Raw genomic sequence first — 23,906 nt, 5'->3', positions numbered from 1 at the left:
GGAGTTGATTCCACTAGAATTGCATTACCTGTGTTTTTGTCGAGCCATGTTTCAGTTAAAAACATAAAGTCAAGACTAAAAGAAGAAATAAAATCATTAATTAAAAAGGACTTATTACATAAAGATCTGACATTGAGCACAGCAAGTTTCAGATTAGTTTCAGTAAGACTGGATGTTATCTTCTTACAGGGAATGTGAACTAAATGTCTCTGATTGGACAGTCTAACTGTCCTTCTGTTAATCAGTCTACGTGTTGTAACTGTAGATATAGCTCCATCACAGGGCCTCAGCATGATATTATCTTTATCATGACTGTATGTCCTGAGACAGCAGAGGCCCTGTGTGTCCTAGCTCTTGTTGATAACAGCTCTGGGGGAAGGCAGGGAAGGGCGAGGAAGGGGGAGTTTGGGTGAGGGACCAGGTGAATGAGCAGGGGGATGTTTGGGTGAGGGACCAGGTGAGGGCCGAGGAGGCGGAGCAGGGGGGAGTTTGCGTGAAAGACGAGGGGGGATAGGTGGGTATGGGGAAGAGTTCAACATAGTTGATACCAGAACTCTTGATCGCTCTATATTAGGTGTGAGAGGAGCCATCTTAATTCCTGATCTGATGAGACTTTCTAGATGGTCGGGAAGGGCCATAGGTGAAGGTGGGGAGGAAAAGGAGAGTGAGGAGTCCCTAGAGGGAGTGGATGTAGCAAAGGGGACCCAGGGTTGGTCTGTGGGCTGGGGAGGTGATGTGGGTGCTGCTGTGACTGAAACCTCTGCTGGGGCTGTCACAGACAGGTTCAAGGCCTGTGATGAGGGCCCTGAGAGAAGTGACGCAGGAGATGCATCCTTCACTTTTGAAGGTGGTGATGATGCTGATTTGTTCTCTTGGGGAGGTGGTGGTGCTGCTGAATCCTTCGCTGGGGGAGATGGTTGTGCTGCTGGTGGTGACTCCTTCGCTGGGGGAGGTGGTGGTTGTAGTTGTGGTGCTGCTGGTGGTGCTGACACATTGGCTCGGTCTGTGGTTGGTGCAGCAGGAATGCTTCTCTCATTCCTCTTTTCTCTCACTGGCCCAGGACCCTGTCCAGGCCGGTTTCTCAGAGCGTGGAGGAGGTTATCCGTCAACACTCTTACTCCACCTCTGCTCAGGTGCGGGCCATTTCCCTTGAACAGGTCCTCTCATTTCCAGAAAAGATCAAAGTTCTCAATGTAGTGCAGTCCTCTGGCTGCACATTCGTTGAACAGCCATGTGTTCAGCTGAAGCAGCCGGGTAAATTTGTTCATCTTCCTTCTGTCTATGGTAGGAAGAGGTCCACTGATGAAAGTCTTAACCTCCACTTTATCAAGCTCCTCAAATAATTCAATGAAATGCTTTTTCAAGATTTCAGTTTCATTCATTCTGGTGTCAACTGCACCCACGTGCACAATCAGCTGTTTAGCTCCTTGATGTGTTGACAAAACTTTTGGGAGGAGTTTTGTAATCTCAGAGACAGTGTGACTGGGGTACGAGCAAGTTTGGATTCCTCTGTGAGTCACATCTCTGATAGCACCGTCTCCTAGCAGCAGCGTATCTCTGACCTTGACGTTTGGCACAGACCGCCTGTCTGCCGCCGCTCTTTTGCCAACTTCATTGCTCTTGTTTTGCGACAAAAATCCATTTTCTGTTTGTATATTAACATCAACATCAGTCTGTGACAGTGGTAAAAATCTGTTTGTAAGTTGTATTTTGGGTGATGTAACTATATTAGCATTGCCTCTTATCACTTGTCGCGTTGGCTTGAAATTCTTGTCTTTACAAAGTTTTGGAAAAGACACCGTATCACTCAGGTTTAAGTTGAAAGTAGCAGTTTTTTCACTCTCTTCTCTGAAAGTAACTGTAGGCTGCTTACCACTGGAGGTCACAGGGAGTGTTCGGTGAAGTCCTTTTTCAGATTCTAAAACAAATATCCGTGCTTGTAGCTCAATAATTTGTTGTTGATAGTTCCGACAGCGTTCGCAGAAAGAATTCCTTTTGTTTCTTCCCGCGGACATGTTGTTGGCTCGTCAAAAATTTTGTTAAAAAAAAAAAAAAAGTGAAAATGGTTTAAAAATCTTGGATTACTTAAGAGAAAATCATAACTAAACAAATCTCCCAGCAATGGAAGAGGTAAAATCATTTAAAAAACAAAATAAGGAGGAAGCAGCAGGAGCAAGCAAGGTTTGCGTCTGCACTCTTCAGAAGCAGGAAGTGTGAAGGGGAGGAGGCAGATTACAGCTACAGCAGAAGACCAAATATTGCAGGTATGTGTTGTTTGATTATTAATCCATGATAATACACTTAATCCACGATAGCACACTTAATCCATGATAGCACACTTGATCCATGACAGCACACTTGATCCATGATAGCACACTTGATTCAAAGTTTGGGAGGAAATGAAAAATGGTTGTGTCCTTCCATAATTCAGCTCTCCATCTAGCCTTTATTGAGTTGAATGATGCATTGAATAAGCAGTCTGCAACAAAAACCTGATGCAAAACACAAAAAAAATAGGAAATATCATTTAAACAAAAGGAACTTAGTTAGGAATCAGCTCCTCCAAATCCGAGGCTACGGTTCTCAACCGAAAAAAGGTGGCGAGTTTTTGTCTGAAGTGGAGGAGTTCAAGTATCTTGGGGTCTTTTTCACAAGTGAGTGAAGGATGGAGCGTGAGATTGACAGGCATTGACATTGTGGTAAAGAAAGAGCTGAGTCGAAAGGCGAGGCTCTCGATTTACCCGTCAATCTACGTTCCTACCCCCCTCCTATGGTCATGAGCTCTGGGTAATGACCAAAAGGACAAGATCACGGATACAAGTGGCTGAACGGAACCTTTAGGGATAGGGTGAGGAGCTCGGTCACACAGGAGGAGCTCGAAGTAGATCCGCTGCTCTTACATGTCGAGAGGAACCAGCTGAGGTGGCTCGGCATCTGTTCAGGATGCCTCCGGGCCTGTCCCACCAAAGGAGGCTCCAAGGAAGACCCAGGACACACTGGAGGGACTATGTCTCTATGCTGGCCTGGGAACGCCTTGGGGGAGGAGGAGCTGGAGGATGTGTCTGGGATGAGGGAAATCTGGGAGTTCCTGCTTAGACTGCTGCCCCCGCGACCTGGCCCCAGATAAAATGGGTGGATGGAACTCAGTTATTATTTCTAAAGTAACCCAAAGTAAATTCAATTTATGCATAAACATTCAAGCATTAAATATATTTGAATAATCCATATCAAATAATTACCCTTAGTCAAAATAGCATGATTAAATTATTTAAAGGCATATTAGAGGATTTTACCAGACCTTAGTCAGTTTGTGAAAAGAGCACATGGGGATTGAAGAGGAAGGCATTAGCGCTTACGCCTAATAAAGTGCTTTAGCAACAATATACAAAGTCGTTCTTTAATCATTAGTTTGCTTATATAATGACAAAACAATCCCCTAAATATGACAGTTATAAGATGAAGAGTTTTAGAGCTCGAGTTATTTTTTCTGCAATGATGCCAGACCATTCCACAACCACAGTGGAATGGAAGAGGAAGAAGTGACTGTGTGACTCTGTAACTTGACGGAAGTGGGAGAATCCGTCCATGGATTTGTTATATAATTAGTTTCACTGTCACAGAGAAAAGGAATATAAAATTAATAGGTGTATATTTCACTTGCAAATAAAAGCTAGTATAGAATTATGTGAGTCAAACGTTCATCTCGCAGTAAGGAGTTTTCCATTGCCAATGGAAGAGAGAGAGAAATGTGCTGGCCACTGTCAGAAAGTCTGGTCTCAGTCGCAGGTCATGGGTCTTGCAACAGGACAATGACCCAAAACACATAGCTAAAAACTACCAAGAATGGCTAAAAGGAAAACATTGGACTATTCTAAAGTGGCCTTCTATGAGCCCTGACCTAAATCCTATTGAGCATCTTTGGAAGGAGCTGAAGCATGTTGTCAGGAAAAGGCACCCTTCAAACCTGAGACAACTGGAGCAGTTTGCTCATGAGGAGTGGGCCAAAATACCTGCTGAGAGATGCAGAAGTCTCATTGACAATGACAGAAATCGTTTGCAGTGATTGCCTCAAAAGGTTGTGCAACAAAATATTAATTGAAGTTGTCCAGGCTTGATTTATGAGTTTTTTTTAAATAATTCTGTCGAAGCATGGTTGAAAAGTAATGTCTGACATTCATTGATTCCATTTCATAGAATTTTTTATTTATTATTAATTTTGTCAGATTCAAGTTATTTCTGTGACTATTGTTTTTCTTTCATTAAGCAAAGAGTACCAACAATTTTTGTCGACATTTGTAGCCGATCAGTGTACCGTATTCTGAATATTTAAAATACTTCACATTGAGTTACTATATCACATGTTTACACTATAATATAATGTATTAAAAACTGCTTTGTTGTTTCAACATTTGTAAAGCATTTATTCAATCCCACACAGGAGTTCCCTGCATGACATTTCATAGTTTTTTTCCATTGTAAAAGCCTAAGCCTTGCCAACTTTAATTTAATATATTGCTTTATCAAGATCTTTTGCAGATTTGTGACATAGGAATGAAACATTTAAACAAAAAACAGTAAACCAATATTACGCCAGAACTCGCCTAACTAAAGTGTGTTGGCTGTACTAGCCCAAATGTATTCAGACTGAGAATGCCTGATCTTGCCACAAATCTCCTCCACAGCTATTATTGCTTTATCTTCTACAGGCTGACACTTTGAGTGGTAGTACAAGAGAGATGCTTCTTCAGATGTTTTCTAAACATATTATCTCGCAGCCCATACACAATGGGACTCAGAAACCTGGGGAGGATTTGTAATAATATATACCACACAAACATGAAGTGGATATATATTCTTGGGAACAAAATCAAAACAAGTTGTTGGACAATGGAAAATACATATGTTAACATGCACAGAAGAAGCTGAAAACTATGCAACAAAATGGTATTTCTGGCCTTTTTGGCATCACTACTTTTAATTTTTGCTGATCTGGCAACTAAAAATATCTGGATGTAAGAATAAATCAGAATAAGCCAAACACCAATAAGATACATTGCAAATATGACTTCTCTCTTTTTTATCATGATAGGATTCTGAAACAATTGTGTCATCTCACATACAACTGTGGAGAAGAATAGGGCAGGATCAGTTGCCGCAAGAAAAAATATGTCTGGTAAAAATGACAATATGCTCAAAGCCCACATACATCCAATCACTATGTAAATATTTTTAATATTGCACAACTGGGGGTGCTGAAGGGGGAAGCATACTGCGATATAGCACTCCATCGCCATCACTGCTAAGTTCAGAGGAGTGTTTAGACTTGTGAAAACAGCAACTGTCAGAATAAAGCAACATAAAAATGTGTTGATGGTGTAGAAAACATAACTGGACACAAAGAGAGTGACGGCAGTGGTGAGCTGGATCATGTCATTCACCACCAGATGGATGAAGAGGATGTAACGAGGGTTGTGGTAAAAAACCTAAGACAAAGTTAATATAGTCAGGATTTTATATATATATATATATATATATATATATATATATATATATATATATATATATATATATATATATATACACACATACTAGATAACAATCAATTTGCAATACATAGTAAATGGATAAATATGTTAGCATTTCTGACCTGGTGTTTTCTGAAGGTGTGAATGAGAGTCCCATTTAAGTAATTAATAGAAATTCCAAGTAGAGCAACTGTAAAATTTTTGGCTATAGCCGTGCTGAATGAGTCTGAATAGCGGATATAAGATGACCCATTTTGACCAGACGATGAATTCATGAAAACACTATTCAAAAAAGAAAGTTTGCATTATTCAAAGACAGAACCAATAATGAATAAGAGTTGTATTTACTGTCTACAGACCTACCTTTGATATGGCTTCCCCTCCTCAAATGAAGATCAGAGGTTAATAGAGTTTTATATCAACTACTCAGAGGGAGGTTGTTTAGTAGCGCTGCAATGATTTGTCGATGCAAACGACGACATTGACTAGGAAAATATGTAGACGTCATATAGAGCGTGTTGATGCGTTGCCTGTAGAGCCAAGTCTTAAATTTATGTGGCATATAATTAAGATGCAGGCACGCTCTGAACATCCGTGCTGTATTTCCACACAGAGCACAACAGTGCAAATCACACACAGAAGACCATTGTCAGGGTTTTCAGATCAGGAGGAATAGGGTTAACCATGTCACTGAATAGAAAGTACAACAAGGGCTCTCTGTGTTGCAAAAGTGAGGCACACCATCTTCACTATCTGCTCTCCATCCATCCATCCATTTTCTTCCGCTTATCCGGGAACGGGCCGCGGGGGCAGCAGTCTAAGCAGGGACTCCCAGACTTCCCTCACCCCGGACACGTCCTCCAGCTCCTCCGGTGGGACCCCAAGGCGTTCCCAGGCCAGCCGAGAGACATAGTCCCTCCAGCGTGTCCTGGGTCTTCCCCGGGGCCTCCTCCCGGTGGGACATGCCCAGAACACCTCCCTAGGGAGGCGTCCAGGAGGCATCCTGAGCAGATGCCCGAGCCACCTCAGCTGGTTCCTCTCAACGTGTAGGAGCAGCGGCTCTACTCCGAGCTCCTCCCGTGTGACCGAGCTCCTCACCCTATCCCTAAGGGTGCGCCCGGCCACTCTGCGGAGGAAACCCATTTCAGCCGCTTGTATCCGCGATCTTGTCCTTTCGGTCATTACCCAGAGCTCATGACCATAGGTGAGGGTAGGAACGTAGATTGACCGGTAAATCGAGAGCTTCGCCTTCCGGCTCAGCTCCTTCTTTACCACAACGGACCGATACAGCGACCGCATCACTGCAGACGCTGCACCGATCCGCCTGTCAATCTCCCGCTCCATCCTTCCCTCACTCGTGAACAAGACCCCGAGATACTTGAACTCCTCCACTTGGGGCAGAGACTCATCACCCACCCGGAGAGAGCAAACCACCTTTTTCCGGTCGAGAACCATGGCCTCGGATTTGGAGGAGCTGATTCTCATCCCAGCCGCTTCACACTCGGCTGCAAACCGCCCCAGTGCCTGCTGCAGGTCCTGGCTCGAAGAAGCCATCAGGACAACATCATCTGCAAACAGCAGAGATGAAATCCTGTGGTTCCCAAACCAGGCCCCCTCCGGCCCTTGGCTGCGCCTAGAAATTCTGTCCATAAATATAATGAACAGAACCGGTGACAAACGGCAGCCCTGGCGGAGTCCAACATGCACTGGGAACAGGTCTGACTTACTGCCGGCAATGCGAACACAGCTCCTGCTCCGGTCATACAGGGACCGGACAGCCCTTAGCAAAGAGCCCCAGACCCCATACTCCCAGAGCACCCCCCAAAGGACATCACGAGGGACACGGTCGAATGCCTTCTCCAGATCCACAAAACACATGTGGACTGGTTGGGCATACTCCCATGAGCCCTCGAGGACCTGATGGAGAGTATAGAGCTGGTCCAGTGTTCCACGACCAGGACGAAAACCACACTGCTCCTCCTGAATCCGAGGTTCGACTATCAGTCGGATTCTCCTCTCCAGTACCCTGGAATAGACCTTATCGGGAAGGCTGAGGAGTGTGATTCCCCTGTAATTGGAACACACCCTCCGGTCCCCCTTCTTATACAGAGGGACCACCACCCCGGTCTGCCATTCCACAGGTACTGTCCCCGACCGCCACGCGATGTTGCAGAGACGTGTCAGCCAAGACAGCCCCACAACATCCAGAGACTTGAGGTACTCAGGACGGATCTCGTCCACCCCCGGAGCCTTGCCACCGAGGAGCTTGCCAACCACCTCAGTGACTTCAGCCAGGGTGATGGACGAGTCCGCCTCTGGGTCCCCAGTTTCTGCTTCCTCCTCGGAAGACGTGACAGTGGGATTGAGGAGATCCTCAAAGTATTCCTTCCACCGCCCGACAACATCCCCAGTCGAGGTCAGCAGCTCTCCACCCGCACTGTAAACAGTGTTGGTGAAGCACTGCTTCCCCCTCCTGAGGCGTCGGACGGTTTGCCAGAATCTCTTTGAGGCCGTCCGATAGTCCTTCTCCATGGCCTCCCCGAACTCCTCCCAACCCCGAGTTTTTGCCTCTGTGACTGCCCGAGCCGCGGCACGCTTGGCCCGCCGGTACTCATCAGCTGCCTCAGGAGTCCCACGAGCCAACAAGGCTCGATAGGACTCCTTCTTCAGCTTGACGGCATCCCTTACTTCCGGTGTCCACCACCGGGTTCGGGGATTGCCACCGCGACAAGCACCATAGACCTTACGACCACAGCTACGAGCAGCCGCATCGACAATAGAGGTGGACAACATGGCCCACTCGGAGTCCATGTCTCCAGCCTCCCCCGGGATCAGGGAGAAGCTCTCCCGGAGGTGGGAGTTGAAGACCCCCTGACAGAGGGCTCCGCCAGACGTTCCCAGCAGACCCTCACAATGCGCTTGGGCCTGCCAGGTCTGTCCGGCTTCCTCCTCCGCCAGCGGATCCAACTCACCACCAGGTGGTGATCAGTTGACAGCTCAGCCCCTCTCTTCACCCGAGTGTCCAAGACACGCGGTCGGAGGTCAGATGACACGACAACAAAGTCGATCATTGACCTCCGACCTAGAGTGTCCTGGTGCCACGTGCACCGATGGACACCCTTGTGCTCGAACATGGTGTTTGTTATGGACAAACTGTGACTAGCACAGAAGTCCAATAACAAAACACCACTCGGGTTCAGATCGGGGAGGCCGTTCCTCCCAATCACGCCCCTCCAAGTGTCACTGTCGTTACCCACATGGGCGTTGAAGTCCCCCAGGAGAACAACGGAGTCCTTGGTTGGTGCACTGTCTAGTACCCCTCCCAGGGACTCCAAGAAGGCCGGGTACTCTGCACTGCTGTTTGGCCCGTAGGCCGACACAACAGTGAGAGACCTGTCCCCGACCCGAAGGCGCAGGGACGCGACCCTCTTGTTCACCGGAGTGAACCCCAACACGCAGCGGCTGAGCTGTGGGGCAATGAGCAAGCCCACACCAGCTCGCCACCGCTCCCCGCGGGCAACGCCAGAGAAATGGAGAGTCCAACCCCTCTCAAGAAGTTGGGTCCAGAGCCCGAGCTGTGCGTGGAGGTGAGGCCGACTATATCTAGCCGGTAATGCTCAACCTCCCGCACAAGCTCAGGCTCCTTCCCCCCCAGCGAGGTGACGTTCCACGTCCCCAGAGCTAGTCTCCATGTCCGGAGATCCGGTCGTCGAGGTCCCCGCCTTCGACTGCCGCCCGGATCTCTCTGCACCCGCCGCGCATGGCTCCTCCCGCAGGTGGTGGGTCCACGGGAGGACGGCCCCACGTCGTTCCTTCGGGCTGGGCCCGACCGGGCCCCGTGGGGAAAGGCCCGGCCACCAGGCGCTCGCTGCCGAGCACCCACCCCAGGCCTGGCTCCAGGGTGGGGCCCCGGTAATGCCAGTCCGGGCGACGTAACTGGCCTTGATCTTTTTCCTTTCATGGGGGGCTTCTGAACCGCTCTTAGTCAGACCCGTCTCCCAGGACCTGTTTGCCATGGGTGACCCTACCAGGGGCATGAAGCCCCCGACAACATAGCTCCCAGGATCATTCGGGTGCTCAAACCCCTCCACCACGTTAAGGTGGCGGTTCGGGGGAGGGGACTATCTGCTCTCGCATATCCAAAACCTTTGTCCATTTCTCAGCGGGGTTACATGCGCAGGTGTCATTAACACGTGCACACAGCACAACGAACTGTACCTGGCATCGCAAACTGTACAGACACAAGGCACTGTGGACTGTCCACGACGACACTGCAAACTGTATAGTAAAATAATTATTAGATTAATCAGTAAGAAAATAATCTAAAGGGTAGCATATGTGGGTTAATTTACAAGCACAAGCACCACACTGCCTGGCCCAAAAAAAAGTCACCATCAAAAAAAAAAAAAGGTCACACGCTAATATTTCGTTGGACCGCCTTTAGCTTTGATTATGGTACACATTTGCTGTGGCATTATTTCGATTTCGCTTCTGCAGTGTCACAAGATGTATTTTCATCCAGTGTTACATAAATTTTTCGCCAAGATCTTTCATTGATGATGGTAAAGTCTGACCGCTGCACAAAGCCTTCTCCTGACTATCCCAAAGATTCTCCATGGGGTTAAGGTCTGGACTCTGTGGTGGACAATCCATGTGTGAAAATGATGTCTCATGCTCCTGAACCACTCTTTCACAATTTGAAAAAATTGAATAACCTGGTCATTCATTATATTCAGGTAGTCGGCTGACTTCATTCTTTGAGCACATACTGTGGCCGAAACTAGACTTGACCAACTGCAGCAACCCCAGATCATAGTACTGCCCCCACAAGCTTATACAGTAGGCACTAGCCATAATGGGTGCATCACTTCATTTGCCTCTCTTCCTACCCTGATGTGCCAATCACTCTGGAACAGGGTAAACCTGGACTCATCAGACCATATGACCTTCTTCAATTACTCCAGAATCCAATCTTTATACTCCCTAGCAAACTGAAACCTTTCGTTCCCAGTTAGGGTCACTGATTAGTGGTTTTCTTAAGGCTACACAGCTGTTCAGTCCCAATCCCTTGAGTTCCCTTCACATTGTGCATGTAGAAATGCTTACTTTCGCTATTAAACATAGCCCTTAGTTCTACTGTTGTTTTTCTTCAATTTGATTTCACCAAACGTTTAAGTGATCGGCAATCACGGTCATTTAGGATTTTTTTCTGGTCGTAAGGTTGCAGAGGCAAAAACTCTGCGCTGGACTATTGGTCGGCCTCAAACAGATTCTGGTAAACCAGCCAACTTGTCAGGAGAAGGAAGCAGTGCTTCAACAACAATGTTTACAGTGTGGGGGGAGAGCTGCTGATCTCAACGGGGGATGTTGTCGGACAGTGGAAGGAATACTTTGAGGATCTCCTCAACCCCACCATCATGTCTTCTGAGGAGGAAACAGAGACTGAGGACTTGGAGGTAGACTCACCCACCCATCACCCTGAAATCCATATCTTATGTCTACGGATATTATGGGGCTGTCTTGGCTGACACGTCTCTACAACATCGTGTGGCTATTGTGGAACACTGGACCAGGTCTATACTCTATCAAATACTTGAGAGTTCATGGGAGGTGTGTTTTTGGGATCTGCAGAAGGCACTCGACTGTGTCCCTCATGGTGCCCTTTGGGGGTGCTGAGGGAGTATGGGGTCCAGGTCCCTTTGCTAAGGACTGTCCGGTCCCTGTATGACCAAAGCAGGAGCTGTGTTTTCACACAGTTTGCTCAGTGGGGGCCAAAATATCTGCTGAGAGATGCAGAAGTCTCATTGACAATGACAGAAATTTTTGCAGTGATTGCCTCAAAAGGTTGTGCAACAAAATATTAAGTGAAGTTGTCCAGGCTTGATTTATGAGTTTTTTAAATAATTCTGTCGAAGCATGGTTGAAAAGCAATGTCTGACTTTCATTGATTCCATTTCATAGAATTTTTATTTATTATTAATTTTGTCAGATTCAAATTATTTCTGTGACTATTGTTTTTCTTTCATTATCCAAAGAGTACCAACATTTTTTGCCGATCAGTGTACTGTATTCTGAATATTTAAAATACTTCACATTGAGTTACTATATCACATGTTTACACTATAATATAATGTATTAAAAACTGCTTTGTTGTTTCAACATTTGTAAAGCATTTATTCAATCCCACACAGGAGTGCCCTGCATGACATTTCATTGTTTTTTTCCATTGTAAAAGCCTAAGCCTTGCCGACTTTAATTTAATATATTGCTTTATCAAGATCTTTTGCAGATTTGTGACATAGGAATGAAACATTTAAACAAAAAACAGTAAACCAATATTATGCCAGAACTCGCCTAACTAAAGTGTGTTGGCTGTACTAGCCCAAATGTATTCAGACTGAGAATGCCTGATCTTGCCACAAATCTCCTCCACAGCTATTATTGCTTTATCTTCTACAGGCTGACACTTTATGAGTGGTAGTACAAGAGAGATGCTTCTTCAGATGTTTTCTAAACATATTATCTCGCAGCCCATACACAATGGGACTCAGAAACCTGGGGAGGATTTGTAATAATATATACCACACAAACATGAAGTGGATATATATTCTTGGGAACAAAATCAAAACAAGTTGTTGGACAGTGAAATATACATATGTTAACATGCACAGAAGAAGCTGAAAACTGTGCAACAAAATGGTATTTCTGGCCTTTTTGGCATCACTATTATTAATTTTTGCTGATCTGGCAACTAAAAATATCTGGATGTAAGAATAAATCAGAATAAGCCAAACACCAACAAGATACATTGCAAATATGACTTCTCTCTTTTTTATCATGATAGGATTCTGAAACAATTGTGTCATCTCACATACAACTGTGGAGAAGAATAGGGCAGGATCAGTTGCCGCAAGAAAAAATGTGTCTGGTAAAAATGACAATATGCTCAAAGCCCACATACATCCAATCACTATGTAAATATTTTTAATATTGCACAACTGGGGGTGCTGAAGGGGGAAGCATACTGCGATATAGCACTCCACCGCCATCACTGCTAAGTTCATAGGAGTGTTTAGACTTGTGAAAACAGCAACTGTCAGAATAAAGCAACATAAAAATGTGTTGATGGTGTAGAAAACATAACTGGACACAAAGAGAGTGATGGCAGTGGTGAGCTGGATCATGTCATTCACCACCAGATGGATGAAGAGGATGTAGCGAGGGTTGTGGTAAAAGACCTAAGACAAAGTTAATATAGTCAGGCAAAGTAATTTTATATATATATATATATATATATATATATATATATATATATATATATATATATATATATATATATATATATATATACACACACACTAGATAACAATCCATTTGCAATATATGGAAATATAATATATATGGATAAATATGTTAGCATTTCTGACCTGGTGTTTTCTGAAGGTGTGAATGAGAGTCCCATTTAAGTAATTAATAGAAATTCCAAGTAGAGCAATTGTTAAATTTTTGGCTATAGCCGTGCTGAATGAGTCTGAATAGCGGATATAAGATGACCCATTTTGACCAGACGATGAATTCATGAAAACACTATTCAAAAAAGAAAGTTTGCATTGTTCAAAGACAGAACCAATAATGAATAAGGGTTGTATTTACTGTCTACAGACCTACCTTTGATATGGCTTCCCCTCCTCAAATGAAGATCAGAGGTTAATAGAGTTTTATATCAACTACTCAGAGGGAGGTTGTTTAGTAGCGCTGCAATGATTTGTCGATGACGACATTGACTAGGATAGAAATGCACTTACTTTCACTATTAAACATAGCCCTGAGTTCTACTGTTGTTTTTCTTCGATTTGATTTTACCAAATGTTTAAGTGATTGCCAATCACGATCATTCAGGATTTTTTTCTGGCCACATTTCTTCCTCAAAGACGATGGGTCCCCACTATCTTTCCAATTTTTTATAATACGTTGGACAGTTCTTAACCCAATTTTAGTAGTTTCTGCAATCTCCTTAGATATTTTCTCTGCTTGATGCATGCCAGTGAATTGACCCTTCTAATGCAAACTTCATCATCTTTTCCACGACCACTGGATGTGTCTTTCGACATGGTTGTTTAAGAAATGAAAAGCAACTCATTGCACAAGTTGTTTTTTTTGTTTGTTTTTTTTTTGGCCAGGCAGCACACTGGCTGTGTGAAACCCTTATTGTCTTATTTAGTCAGTGAAATCAGAGGACGTCCACACCTCCATAACAGTACAGAGGCTGCCATTACTTTCCATAAAATCACTATAATGATGACCCTTTTGATCAGTTTAATAAAATAACATTATACGTAATTTGTCTTTTTTAGAAACTAAAGGCCAGATTTACTAAGAGTGCATAGATGTATCAGAGGTTACATCTATGCACTGAGGAATTGTTTGATTCACTTACAGGTGTTAGTTTTCCACCTTAGATCTTGTGAGCAAATACAATCAGATCCCAGATGGACTGTCCAAAGACTACATTTTGTATCTCTTTCGACCTATGTAATGCACCAACTACCTTTCAAAGGTTAATGCAAAGGATCTTCAGGAGTCTGCAGGGACAGTGTTTGCTTCTCTTGACAGCATCATAGTCTTCTCATCCAATGTAGGCAACCATCTGGAGAGGCTAGAAGGGGTGTTAGTAAGTCCCTTCCAGGTCCAACCAGAAATTTCACAGCTTCTTTTGTTCCTGTTCCTTAATCAAACAATATTTTAATATATAAGATAATTACCGATCAAAAGCATATGTTTAACAACAAACTGTATCAAATATATCAGTAATGTTGTAATAATTTATCATAACATAGGATTGCCAGTGTATATCTCACTGCCATCACTGCTAAAGCTAGCTTAGCCTGGCCTAGCTTCTTACCTCAACCTCCTTCGTGCACTTTGTCACAGTTACAAGCATAAATTCATGCTTACTGTATAAACTAGTTAGCCTTAAATGACTGCAATCTCTTTTTAACATGAGATGTGCCAAAAAAAAGGATGCAGTAAACATCTCCATTGTTTTCAATGAGCTGATGGACCTGGAAGTGACATAATACTTAACAACTCTATTGGAGAAGTGTGTATTTTGGCAGGAGAACATCCAGTCATCTTTATAAAAGTGTCTACTCTTTGTGCTTGTGACTCCTCTATCATGTTCCACTTTATTTTTAACTAAAACGTGAAAGCCACAAAAGGGTTAGATGTTCAAGAGGCAAAGTGGCGACCACGCCGTAACCACGCTGCCAGAATCCATCCTAGTGTTTTGAGCATGCTGTAATTACGAATTGCAATAAATACAAATGTCCATATCTGCAAAAGGTCTGCAGTATTTGACTTGTAAAATTGTATTGTAATTCTGCAAATTCAGAGGTCCTCAGTTAACTTTAGTTCCATGCGAATGCTCATATCTGCTCGATCTGTTTTTTCGTCCAAGCAACTGCATAAGGCACAACAGTGTTTAATGCTACAGTGCAGGTGCATCATGCAAAAAAAAAAAAAAAAAAAAATTACTAGAAGCAATGTTGGCGACATGATGAATTAAAATGTTCTTGTCTTCATGGAATTAACGTCAGTGAAAAGAAGTGCGTGTGAATGCACAAACTTTTTACTGGTATACAAGTCACATGCAGTATTTGCAAGAATGTTCAAGTACAACAAATTTACCAGCACAGTCACCTGAAAAAAACACCCATTGGTTCTAGGTGAGCAATGTCATTCCAATCAACAGTCAATTGGTGACTTTACAAAATGCCACTCTGTTTTTGCAGATGGAGGAAACAGATTACAAATCTTCTAGCTGAACTGAGCTTTGACGTTTCCTCCAACATCACATGGTGGAATACTATCAGACAACTCATCAAGAAATCATAAGTTTTATACATTAAGAAATAAATCACCAACTCATCTTATTGACAACTGTCAACAATGGATATCATCGAACATGGAGCCGTATATCGCAGCAACAGGAAAGAGAGCTAATGTGGAGACTGAATGGCTCTGAGCTGAGGCGTCACATGGTATGACTTTGACACAGCAGGCATCAGCCTCCAATTGAAATGCAATTGAAAAGATTGTGTTGACATTAGATATAAAATAATTCTTCAAAAACAAATCAACATTGGGAGTTTGGTTTAAAGTTCCCATATTATTCTTTACTTTTAATACTTTGGCATTGGTAGTTCATGTTCTCTACTTGTCTATCTCTTTTTAATATATGTTCTTTTGGACCACAGGCCTGGACACTTTCAGAAACAAAAACAGGCACAGGTGAAGGGCATGGCTTATGGCTGACTAACAGGAACAGATAGAAGAGAGGAGAGGAGTTAGAGACATTAAACTATAAAATGTTTTAAAAAAAAACTTTGGTATGGCTATTTTTTGCTATCACAGATTAAGACAAACATGTCAGCATTCCATAAGTAGCAACATACAATCTTGTTCAAAATAATAGCAGTACAATGTGAATAACCAGAATAATCCAGGTTTTTAATATATTTTTTGTATTTCTACATGGCAAACAAGTAAGACACAACATTGATGACATGCACGCTCTTAAGGCTGTGCCACTGGGCAACTAGTTGAAAGGGGTGTGTTAAAAAAAATAGCAGTGTCTGCCGTTGACTGTACAAACTCAAAATTATTCAGTAGAAACATTTTTGTTTGTAGGATTTAGCAATCCTGTGAATCACTAAACTAATTAGTTGTATGACCACAGTTTTTTATAACTGCTTCACATCTTACCATCATTGCTACATATTGGACAAATTTAAAATATTAAGCTTTGACAACTTGATCAGGTACTCTGATATTCGCCTGGTACATAAAATCTTGCATGACGCTGCCCCACCCCCACTAAAGACCTATGTACAGCCTCGCTCTCAACTAACAAGTAGAGTGTTAAGGTCCATGTCTAGGGGTGACTGCAATGTTCCTACAAGACAGTCCGCGTTCTCTCAATCTGCCTTCTCTTTTAAAGCCATCAAGGAATGGAACGGGCTTCCAGAAAATCTTAAGAACATAGCAGATTATCACAGCTTTTCATGGGCTGTTAAAAACTGGCTTCTTGACCATCAGTCCTGCTCACACTAACAATACCAGACGGGTATTCGGCCATCAGATGTTACCCTCGTGGGTACCATCTAATGGCCACTAGATTACCAGATCATGAGTGTCATAGTATTGTCTTAGTGTCATATTACTGTCTTGTTCACATTTATAATACCAATAAGGTACAGAGCTATCAGATGCTACCCTCGTGGGTACCATCTGATAGCGACTACACTGTATTTATTCTGATATTTGTTGCATTTTTTTTTCTATGTCTTGCATTTTAATAATTTGTAGTTTGCACTATGTATTGAAAATTTTGCACACTTGTACATTGTCTTTTGTATTGCACCTTTTATATGTGAATTGTTTTTTAATGTTTGTGACACCAAGGACTACAGATGGAAATGAGCATTTTGCTAAATCTGGTGCAGCCATCTTTTTAATGTATCTGCACATTGTCCTTCAAATAAATAAATAAATAAAATAAATCTGTGTGGCATGGAGTCAACCAACTTGTGGCACCTTTCAGCTGTTATTCCACTCTATGATTCTTTAACAACATTCCACAATTCATTTACATTTCTTGGTTTTGCTTCATAAACAGCATTTTTCACATCACCCCACAAGTTCTCCATTGGATTAAGGTCCGGGGATTGGTCTGGCCACTCCATAACATTAATTTTGTTGGTTTGGAACCAAGAATTTGCTCGTTTACTTGTGTGTTTGGGGTCATTGACTTGTTGAAACACCCATTTCAAGGGCATGTCCTCTTCAGCATAAGGCAACATGACCTCTTCAAGTATTCTGACATATGCAAACTGATCCATGATCCCTGGTATGCGATAAATAGGCCCAACACCGTAGTAGGAGAAACATGCCCATATCATAATGCTTACACCACCATGCTTCACTGTCTTCACTGTGTACTGTGGTTTGAATTCAGAGTTTGGGGGTCGTCTCACACACTACCTGTGGCCCTTGGACCCAAAAAGAACAATTTTACTCTCATCAGTCCACAAAATGTTCCACCATTTCTCTTTAGGCCAGTTGATGTGTTCTTTGGCAAATTGTAACCGCTTCTCCACATTCCTTTTTTTTTAACAGAGGAACTTTGCAGGGGATTCTTGAAAATAGATTAGCTTCACACAGACGTCTTCTAACTGTCACAGCACTTACAGGTAACTCCAGACTGTCTTTGATCATCCAGGAGCTGATTATTGGCTGAGCCTTTGCCATTCTGATTATTCTTCGATCCATTTTTATGGTTGTCTTTCGTTTTCTTCCATGTCTCTTTGGTTTTGCTCTCCATTTTAAGGCATTGGAGATCATTTTAGCAGAACAGCCTATAATTTTTTACACCTCTTTATAGGTTTTCCCCTTTCCAATCAACTTTTTAATCAAAGTACACCGTTCTTCTGAACAACATCTTGAACGACCCATTTTTCTCAAATGCATGTTCAACAAGTGCTGGCTTCATCCTTAAATTGGGGCCACCTGATTCACACCTGTTTTTTTCACAAAACTGATGACCTCATTGATTGGATGCCACACTGCTATTTTTTGAACACATCCCTTTCAAGTAGTTGCCCAGTGGCACAGACTTAAGGGCGTGCATATCATGAATGCTAGGTCTTGTTTGTTTTCTGAGAATCTACTGCACCCACTGGTAACTTGTTTGCCATGTAGAAATAAAATTATACTATAAAAACCTGGATTATTCTGGTTAGTCACATTGTACTGCTATTATTTTGAACAATACTGTATGTGATAGAGAAATGATGTTTTTGTGCTGTGCCAGCCCCACACTGCCAGCTCCTTGTTCATCATCAGAGGTATAATCCTCCCTACAACAGAAGCATAGCCAGACTGGACTGGACTGGACTGGAATGAACTACCACAATGCCTTGAGGGTTCATGTCTCCTGAGCCTTGTACTTATGATAAATAAACTTACGATAAATAAACACTCAGGCTACTTCTACAAGAATATGTATGCACAAAAATCATTTTGTTTTCATGTGCATGTCTCAACCATTTTCATAATTAGTTTTTAATGTGACAGGCTTTTAATTATCGATATGTCATTTATGTTTGTCGGTTCTCCCTTAAATTAATTTCCTTTTTACTTAATTGAAATAAATTGCCCAGCCAATCAGACCTATTCAGTTTGTTTTGTTGTGTTTGTTAGTGTGATGACTCATTCTAACAAACACATTTTTCAATTTGAGCAAGCGAATGGTGTTACGTCTGAAACACATTTTGTGCCACATCCACGTTCCAAAACACTATTAATACACAAGATTTGCTATTTCAATAGATGAGAGACATGGTATATTCTTTGGTCAACTCTCCACACCCACTCTGCAAGATGATGGTTTGTGAGTAACAGCCTGAGATAATGATTTACTTCAGATTAAGTGCAAACGTATGGAGAAAAGGCTGTTTTGTTTTTCAGTCAATTGGATGATGAATAGTTTACCAAGCTTTTTATTGGTAGCATTTTATGAGAATATTTCATATGATGATTCATATGCACAATAGCAGTGAGAACCCTTGAGTGACTTATCTGAACATTTGTGAGTGCCTGGGCCGTTTAATGCCTTCTTATTTATGAAGATGCTGTTTACCAGTACTTCTCTGTACACACAGAATTTTTTTTGCGAGAGAGCTGTAACCAGTGTAACCCTTTTACCTGAATAATTGATAAACAACTGTTATAGAGAATGTCTGGGAACATGTCCAGAAACTAAGGCACATATTACTCTTGCCATCACTGTCAAGCTAGTCTGAAACAGATTTTTGCAACATATCAGCTTATCCCAGCAGAGAAAGTACTACGCACTGTAACACCATAGGTGTGGAGGTCCAGCAATATTTGATATTCCAACATTCCCACCATGAATAACCCACTACGATGGTGAGCCAACCACCAGAAGTGGTTTCCCTGTTTGGCCAAGCTTTTCAGTCTACCTACTTGTGAATGTATGCTTGGGGAGAGTGACTGCTGCTGACATCACTGCACTGTACTGTGACTGTGGATGTGCAAAACTAAGCAGCCACTTCAAAACTGTGATGGATAACATCATGGTGACAAATACACATCATAAGTGCTACCTCAGGCTTCCAGCATTGCTTGTTTCACCTACTGTTGTCTGATAGGTCCACGGAAGACCACAACCTGCTCCTGCACAACAACATTAGGTGACTCTTCAAGTGCAGTTCATTGTAGTACTTCTCTGGAAGGAAATACATTTACGACAAATGCAATTTTCCACAGATTTATTCAAACACTTAAATCAGTTTAATCTAAGAGTGAAAACACAGAGAACATTGATAATTGATCTTGTATAGACATGTAATCTTCCTTATTGATGCCCCAGCACCTGTGCTCAAATGGAGTGATCAAATTTTAGAGTGACATAAGCAGTTCCCAAACAATAATAAAGTGGAAGCTCGTGTGTTTAGCATGTTTAGATCCACTTCAGTGAATACAAATAATCCAGTTTGCACTGTTCCCTGACCCATTTCATCCTGCACCCCTGACTTTGCATGCCACTGACTTTTTATGAGCCAAACTATACCATTGTTCAAAAGAAACAATGTCACTTCTCAGACTGAAGATAAGCATAAGTCTGTATGTTATAATATGCTCAACACATATGCAGTAAATAAGCTTTTACTTTGAATTTGAATTATTGTATTATATAATTCACATAATCATTAGCTGAACAGGCCTAGTTTAATGGCACAAAAACAGAATCTTTTTAAACCCGTAATGAGTGAGTGGCACTGCAGGAGAGATGCTTCTTCAGATGTTTTCTAAACATATTATCTCGTAGCCCATACACAATGGGACTCAGAAACCTGGGGAGGATTTGCAATAATATATACCACACAAACATGAAGTGGATATATATTCTTGGGAACAAAATCAAAATAAGTTGTTGGACAGTGGAAAATACATATGTTAACATGCATAGAAGAACCTGAAAACTATGCAACAAAATGGTATTTCTGGCCTTTTTGGCATCACTATTTGGTGTTTTTGCTGATCTGGCAACTAAAAATATCTGGACATAAGTGTAAGTCAGAACAAGCCAAACACTAACAAAATACACTGAGTATGTGACTTCTTTCTTTTTTATCATGATGGGATTACGAAACAATTGTGACGGCTCACAGAAAACTGTGGATAAGGATAGAACAGGCTCAGTTGCCGCAAGAAAAAAAATGTCTGGTAAAAATGACAATATGCTCAAAGCCCACATACATCCAATCACTATGTAAATATTTTTAATATTGCACAACTGGGGGTGCTGAAGGGGGAAGCATACTGCAATATAGCACTCCACCGCCATCACTGCTAAGTTCAGAGGAGTGTTTAGACTTGTGAAAACAGCAACTGTCAGAATAAAGCAACATAAAAATGTGTTGATGGTGTAGAAAACATAAGTGCACACGAATAGAGTGATGGCAGTGGTGAGCTGGATCATGTCATTCACCACCAGATGGATGAAGAGGATGTAGCGAGGATTGTGATTAAAGACCTAAAACAATACAGTCAAAAGTTAAATAAAATATAAGAACTATATAAAATGAGAGCTTGTTTGTGGAAGGTGACAATAATTTTAACATTTCTTACCTGGTGTTTTCTGAAGGTGTAAATGAGAGTCCCATTTAAGTAATTAATAGAAATCCCAAGCAGAACAACTGTTACGTTTTTGGCTATAATCGTGCTGAAAGAGTCTGAATAGCGGACAACAGCTGTCCCATTTTGTGCAGAGGATAAATTCATGGAAGCATGAATAATGAAAAAATAAAAATTATTAAGAGTTTTATTGACTGTCTATAGACCTACCTTTGACATGGCTCATCCTCCCCAAATGAGAGAAGATTAAGTTTTATATCAAGCTCTCAAAGGGTAGTTGTTAAGAATGACGTAAGTGGGTTAATTTGTGAATCAACACATTGGAAACAACAAATGTCTCATGACTCAAAATGCATCTAGTTACCCTACTTACAGCAAAGTATGTGTAAGACCCTGACCTGTACTTAGACTGTTCCCGGTTCAGCTGCGAATGCAGTATAGGACCGGTTTTGTGGTTTTGTGATACTAACACCTTGAGCAGTGCTCTGCTGTCCTGTTGTTGCCACTGCCTTTGAAAGCTGCATATGCAATAAACTTTTATATTTTACTTTTCAATTGTTTCTTAAATAGTGCTCTGTCGGGTAAAACTTCACATTAGCGTAAAAGGCTGAACTGGAAAACAGGAAGTAGTTTTCATGACCTTAAACTAAACTTATGATAAACTAAACATTTACAATATTGTTCCAATTTGATGAGAAACAATGAGTTTACGCTTGCTAGGTACAATATCTGAACTCGTAAAATGCTGGAAATTCAGTGTGACCAGGGTGTTCTGAGATAAAACATCAAATGCTGCTAACTGAATTAACAGCAGTGCAGGTCACAATAAATGACACCACTCACATTGTAGACGTTGGGTTTTAATATCTGTGTCAAGTGCCAAAAGAAATCGAGTCAAGTACATTTTCTTACAGGTATTACAAACACAACAGCGCCATCTAGTGGTCAGACAAGTGAACTGTAACATGTATAATCAACTGTTACATAACACATATGTAAACACCTACATGAAGCATTGAAACAGTGAAATGAATAGTGTCTGGTATGTTCAAGCAAGACATTAATAGTTAATCAGATAACTAAATCATAGAAAACAAGCTATCAAGTTTACTCTCGATCTCACTCCAAATCACTAAATCCACTGAATTTCTTCATCCTTGGTGTCACTTCTGAACAACTCCCCCTGCTCCAGAAGCAGATGAAGCACCGCTCCTGAAGTAAATGGCAGCCATACCGGCAAACAAGCCTAGAGTGCCCTCACACAGTTCTAAGTGTGACAATAACAAAGATGTGAAATTATATATTTTATTATATATATTTTATTTTAATTTCACATATAAGTCGCATCTGAGTATAAGTCCCACCCCAGCCAAACTATGAAAAAAAAGTGCGACTTATAGTTCGGAAACTACGGCATATATACAGTTGAAACCAGAAGTTTACATACACTAAATAAAAAGACACACATTTTTTTCTACACTGTCTGAGATTAAATCAGACTAAACCTTTCCTGTTTTAGGTCAATTAAAATTACAAAAAATATTTCTATTTGCTAAATGCCAGGATAATGAGATGAGATAATTTTTAAGAAAATTTTTCATTACTTTCTTCAAAGTCAGAAGTTTACATACAGTAAGATTACTATGCATTTAAACGATCTGGGAAAACCCAGATGATGATGAAGCTTTGGAAGCTTCTTATAGGTTTATTGACAACATTTGAGTTAATTAGAGACTCACATGGACGTATTTAAAGATGCACCTGAAACACACTGCTTCTTTGTGTAACATCATTTTAAAGTCAGAATAAATCAGCCAAGACATCAGGAAGAGAATTGTGGATTTGCACAAGTCTGGTTCATCCTTGAGTGCAATTTTCAGATAAGTGAAGGTGCTACGTTCATTTGTTCATACTATTATACACAAGTATAAGCACCATGAGAATGTCCAGCCATCATACCATACCATATTAGCCCAAGAACAAAATCAAAAGACCTTATGAAGATGCTGGCTGAAGCTGGTAAGAGTGTGTCATTGTACACAGTGAAACGAGCACTGTACTGACATGGGCTGAAAGGTCACTCTGCCAGGAAGAGCCCATTACTCCAAAAGAAACTCAAAAAACGCTAGATTAAAGTTTGCAAATGCACACAGCGACAAATACCTTCATTTTGGAGACATGTCCTGTGGCCTGACAAAACTGAAATTGAACTGTTTGGCCATAATTAGCATTGTTACGTTTAGAGGAAAAAGGGTAATGCTTGCAAGGCTAAGAACATCCCAAATGTGAAATAGGGGGGTGGCAGCATCATGTTGTGGGGTTGTTTTGTTGGAGCAGGGACTGGTGCACTTCACAAAATAAATGGCATCAGGAGGAAAGAATATATTGTGGAAATACTGAAGCAACATCTCAAGACATCAGTCAGGAAGTTAAAGCTTAGGCACAAATGGGTCTTCCAAATGGACAATGACCTGGAGCTTACTGCCAAACTGGTTATAAAGTGACTTAAGTCAAGTTTTTGGTGACCATCATAAAGCCCTGATCTCAATCCTATTAAAAAATTTATGGGCAGACCTGAAAAGGCATGTGCAAGCAAGGCGACCTACAAACTTGGCTCAGTTACACCAGTTCTGTCAGGAATGGGCCATAATTCCTGCCAAC

General features: G+C 41.9%; 3 protein-coding genes across 3 annotated transcripts; all 3 read right to left on the bottom strand.

Annotated features, from left to right (window-relative positions):
- Positions 1 to 4,700: 4,700 nt before the first annotated feature.
- LOC117370846 (odorant receptor 131-2-like) lies at positions 4,701 to 5,800 on the bottom strand. The gene is made up of 2 exons (XM_033966386.1): positions 5,648 to 5,800; positions 4,701 to 5,483 (listed from the first exon to the last, which is right to left on the bottom strand). The coding sequence occupies exons 1-2, from the start codon at positions 5,798 to 5,800 to the stop codon at positions 4,701 to 4,703; spliced, it is 936 nt and encodes a 311-aa protein (XP_033822277.1).
- Positions 5,801 to 11,971: 6,171 nt separating this feature from the next.
- LOC117370845 (odorant receptor 131-2-like) lies at positions 11,972 to 13,105 on the bottom strand. Its single transcript, XM_033966385.1, has 2 exons — positions 12,953 to 13,105; positions 11,972 to 12,763 (listed from the first exon to the last, which is right to left on the bottom strand). Exons 1-2 carry the CDS (start codon positions 13,103 to 13,105, stop codon positions 11,972 to 11,974), a joined length of 945 nt encoding a protein of 314 aa, XP_033822276.1.
- A 7,256-nt stretch (positions 13,106 to 20,361) lies between these two features.
- LOC117370844 (odorant receptor 131-2-like) lies at positions 20,362 to 21,392 on the bottom strand. Its single transcript, XM_033966384.1, has 2 exons — positions 21,240 to 21,392; positions 20,362 to 21,144 (listed from the first exon to the last, which is right to left on the bottom strand). Exons 1-2 carry the CDS (start codon positions 21,390 to 21,392, stop codon positions 20,362 to 20,364), a joined length of 936 nt encoding a protein of 311 aa, XP_033822275.1.
- Positions 21,393 to 23,906: the final 2,514 nt, after the last annotated feature.

This window comes from Periophthalmus magnuspinnatus, chromosome 5, assembly GCF_009829125.3.
Source record: "Periophthalmus magnuspinnatus isolate fPerMag1 chromosome 5, fPerMag1.2.pri, whole genome shotgun sequence".
In the NCBI taxonomy this organism is placed as follows: domain Eukaryota; kingdom Metazoa; phylum Chordata; class Actinopteri; order Gobiiformes; family Gobiidae; genus Periophthalmus; species Periophthalmus magnuspinnatus.
This window is presented reverse-complemented; position numbering and strand designations above follow the sequence as displayed.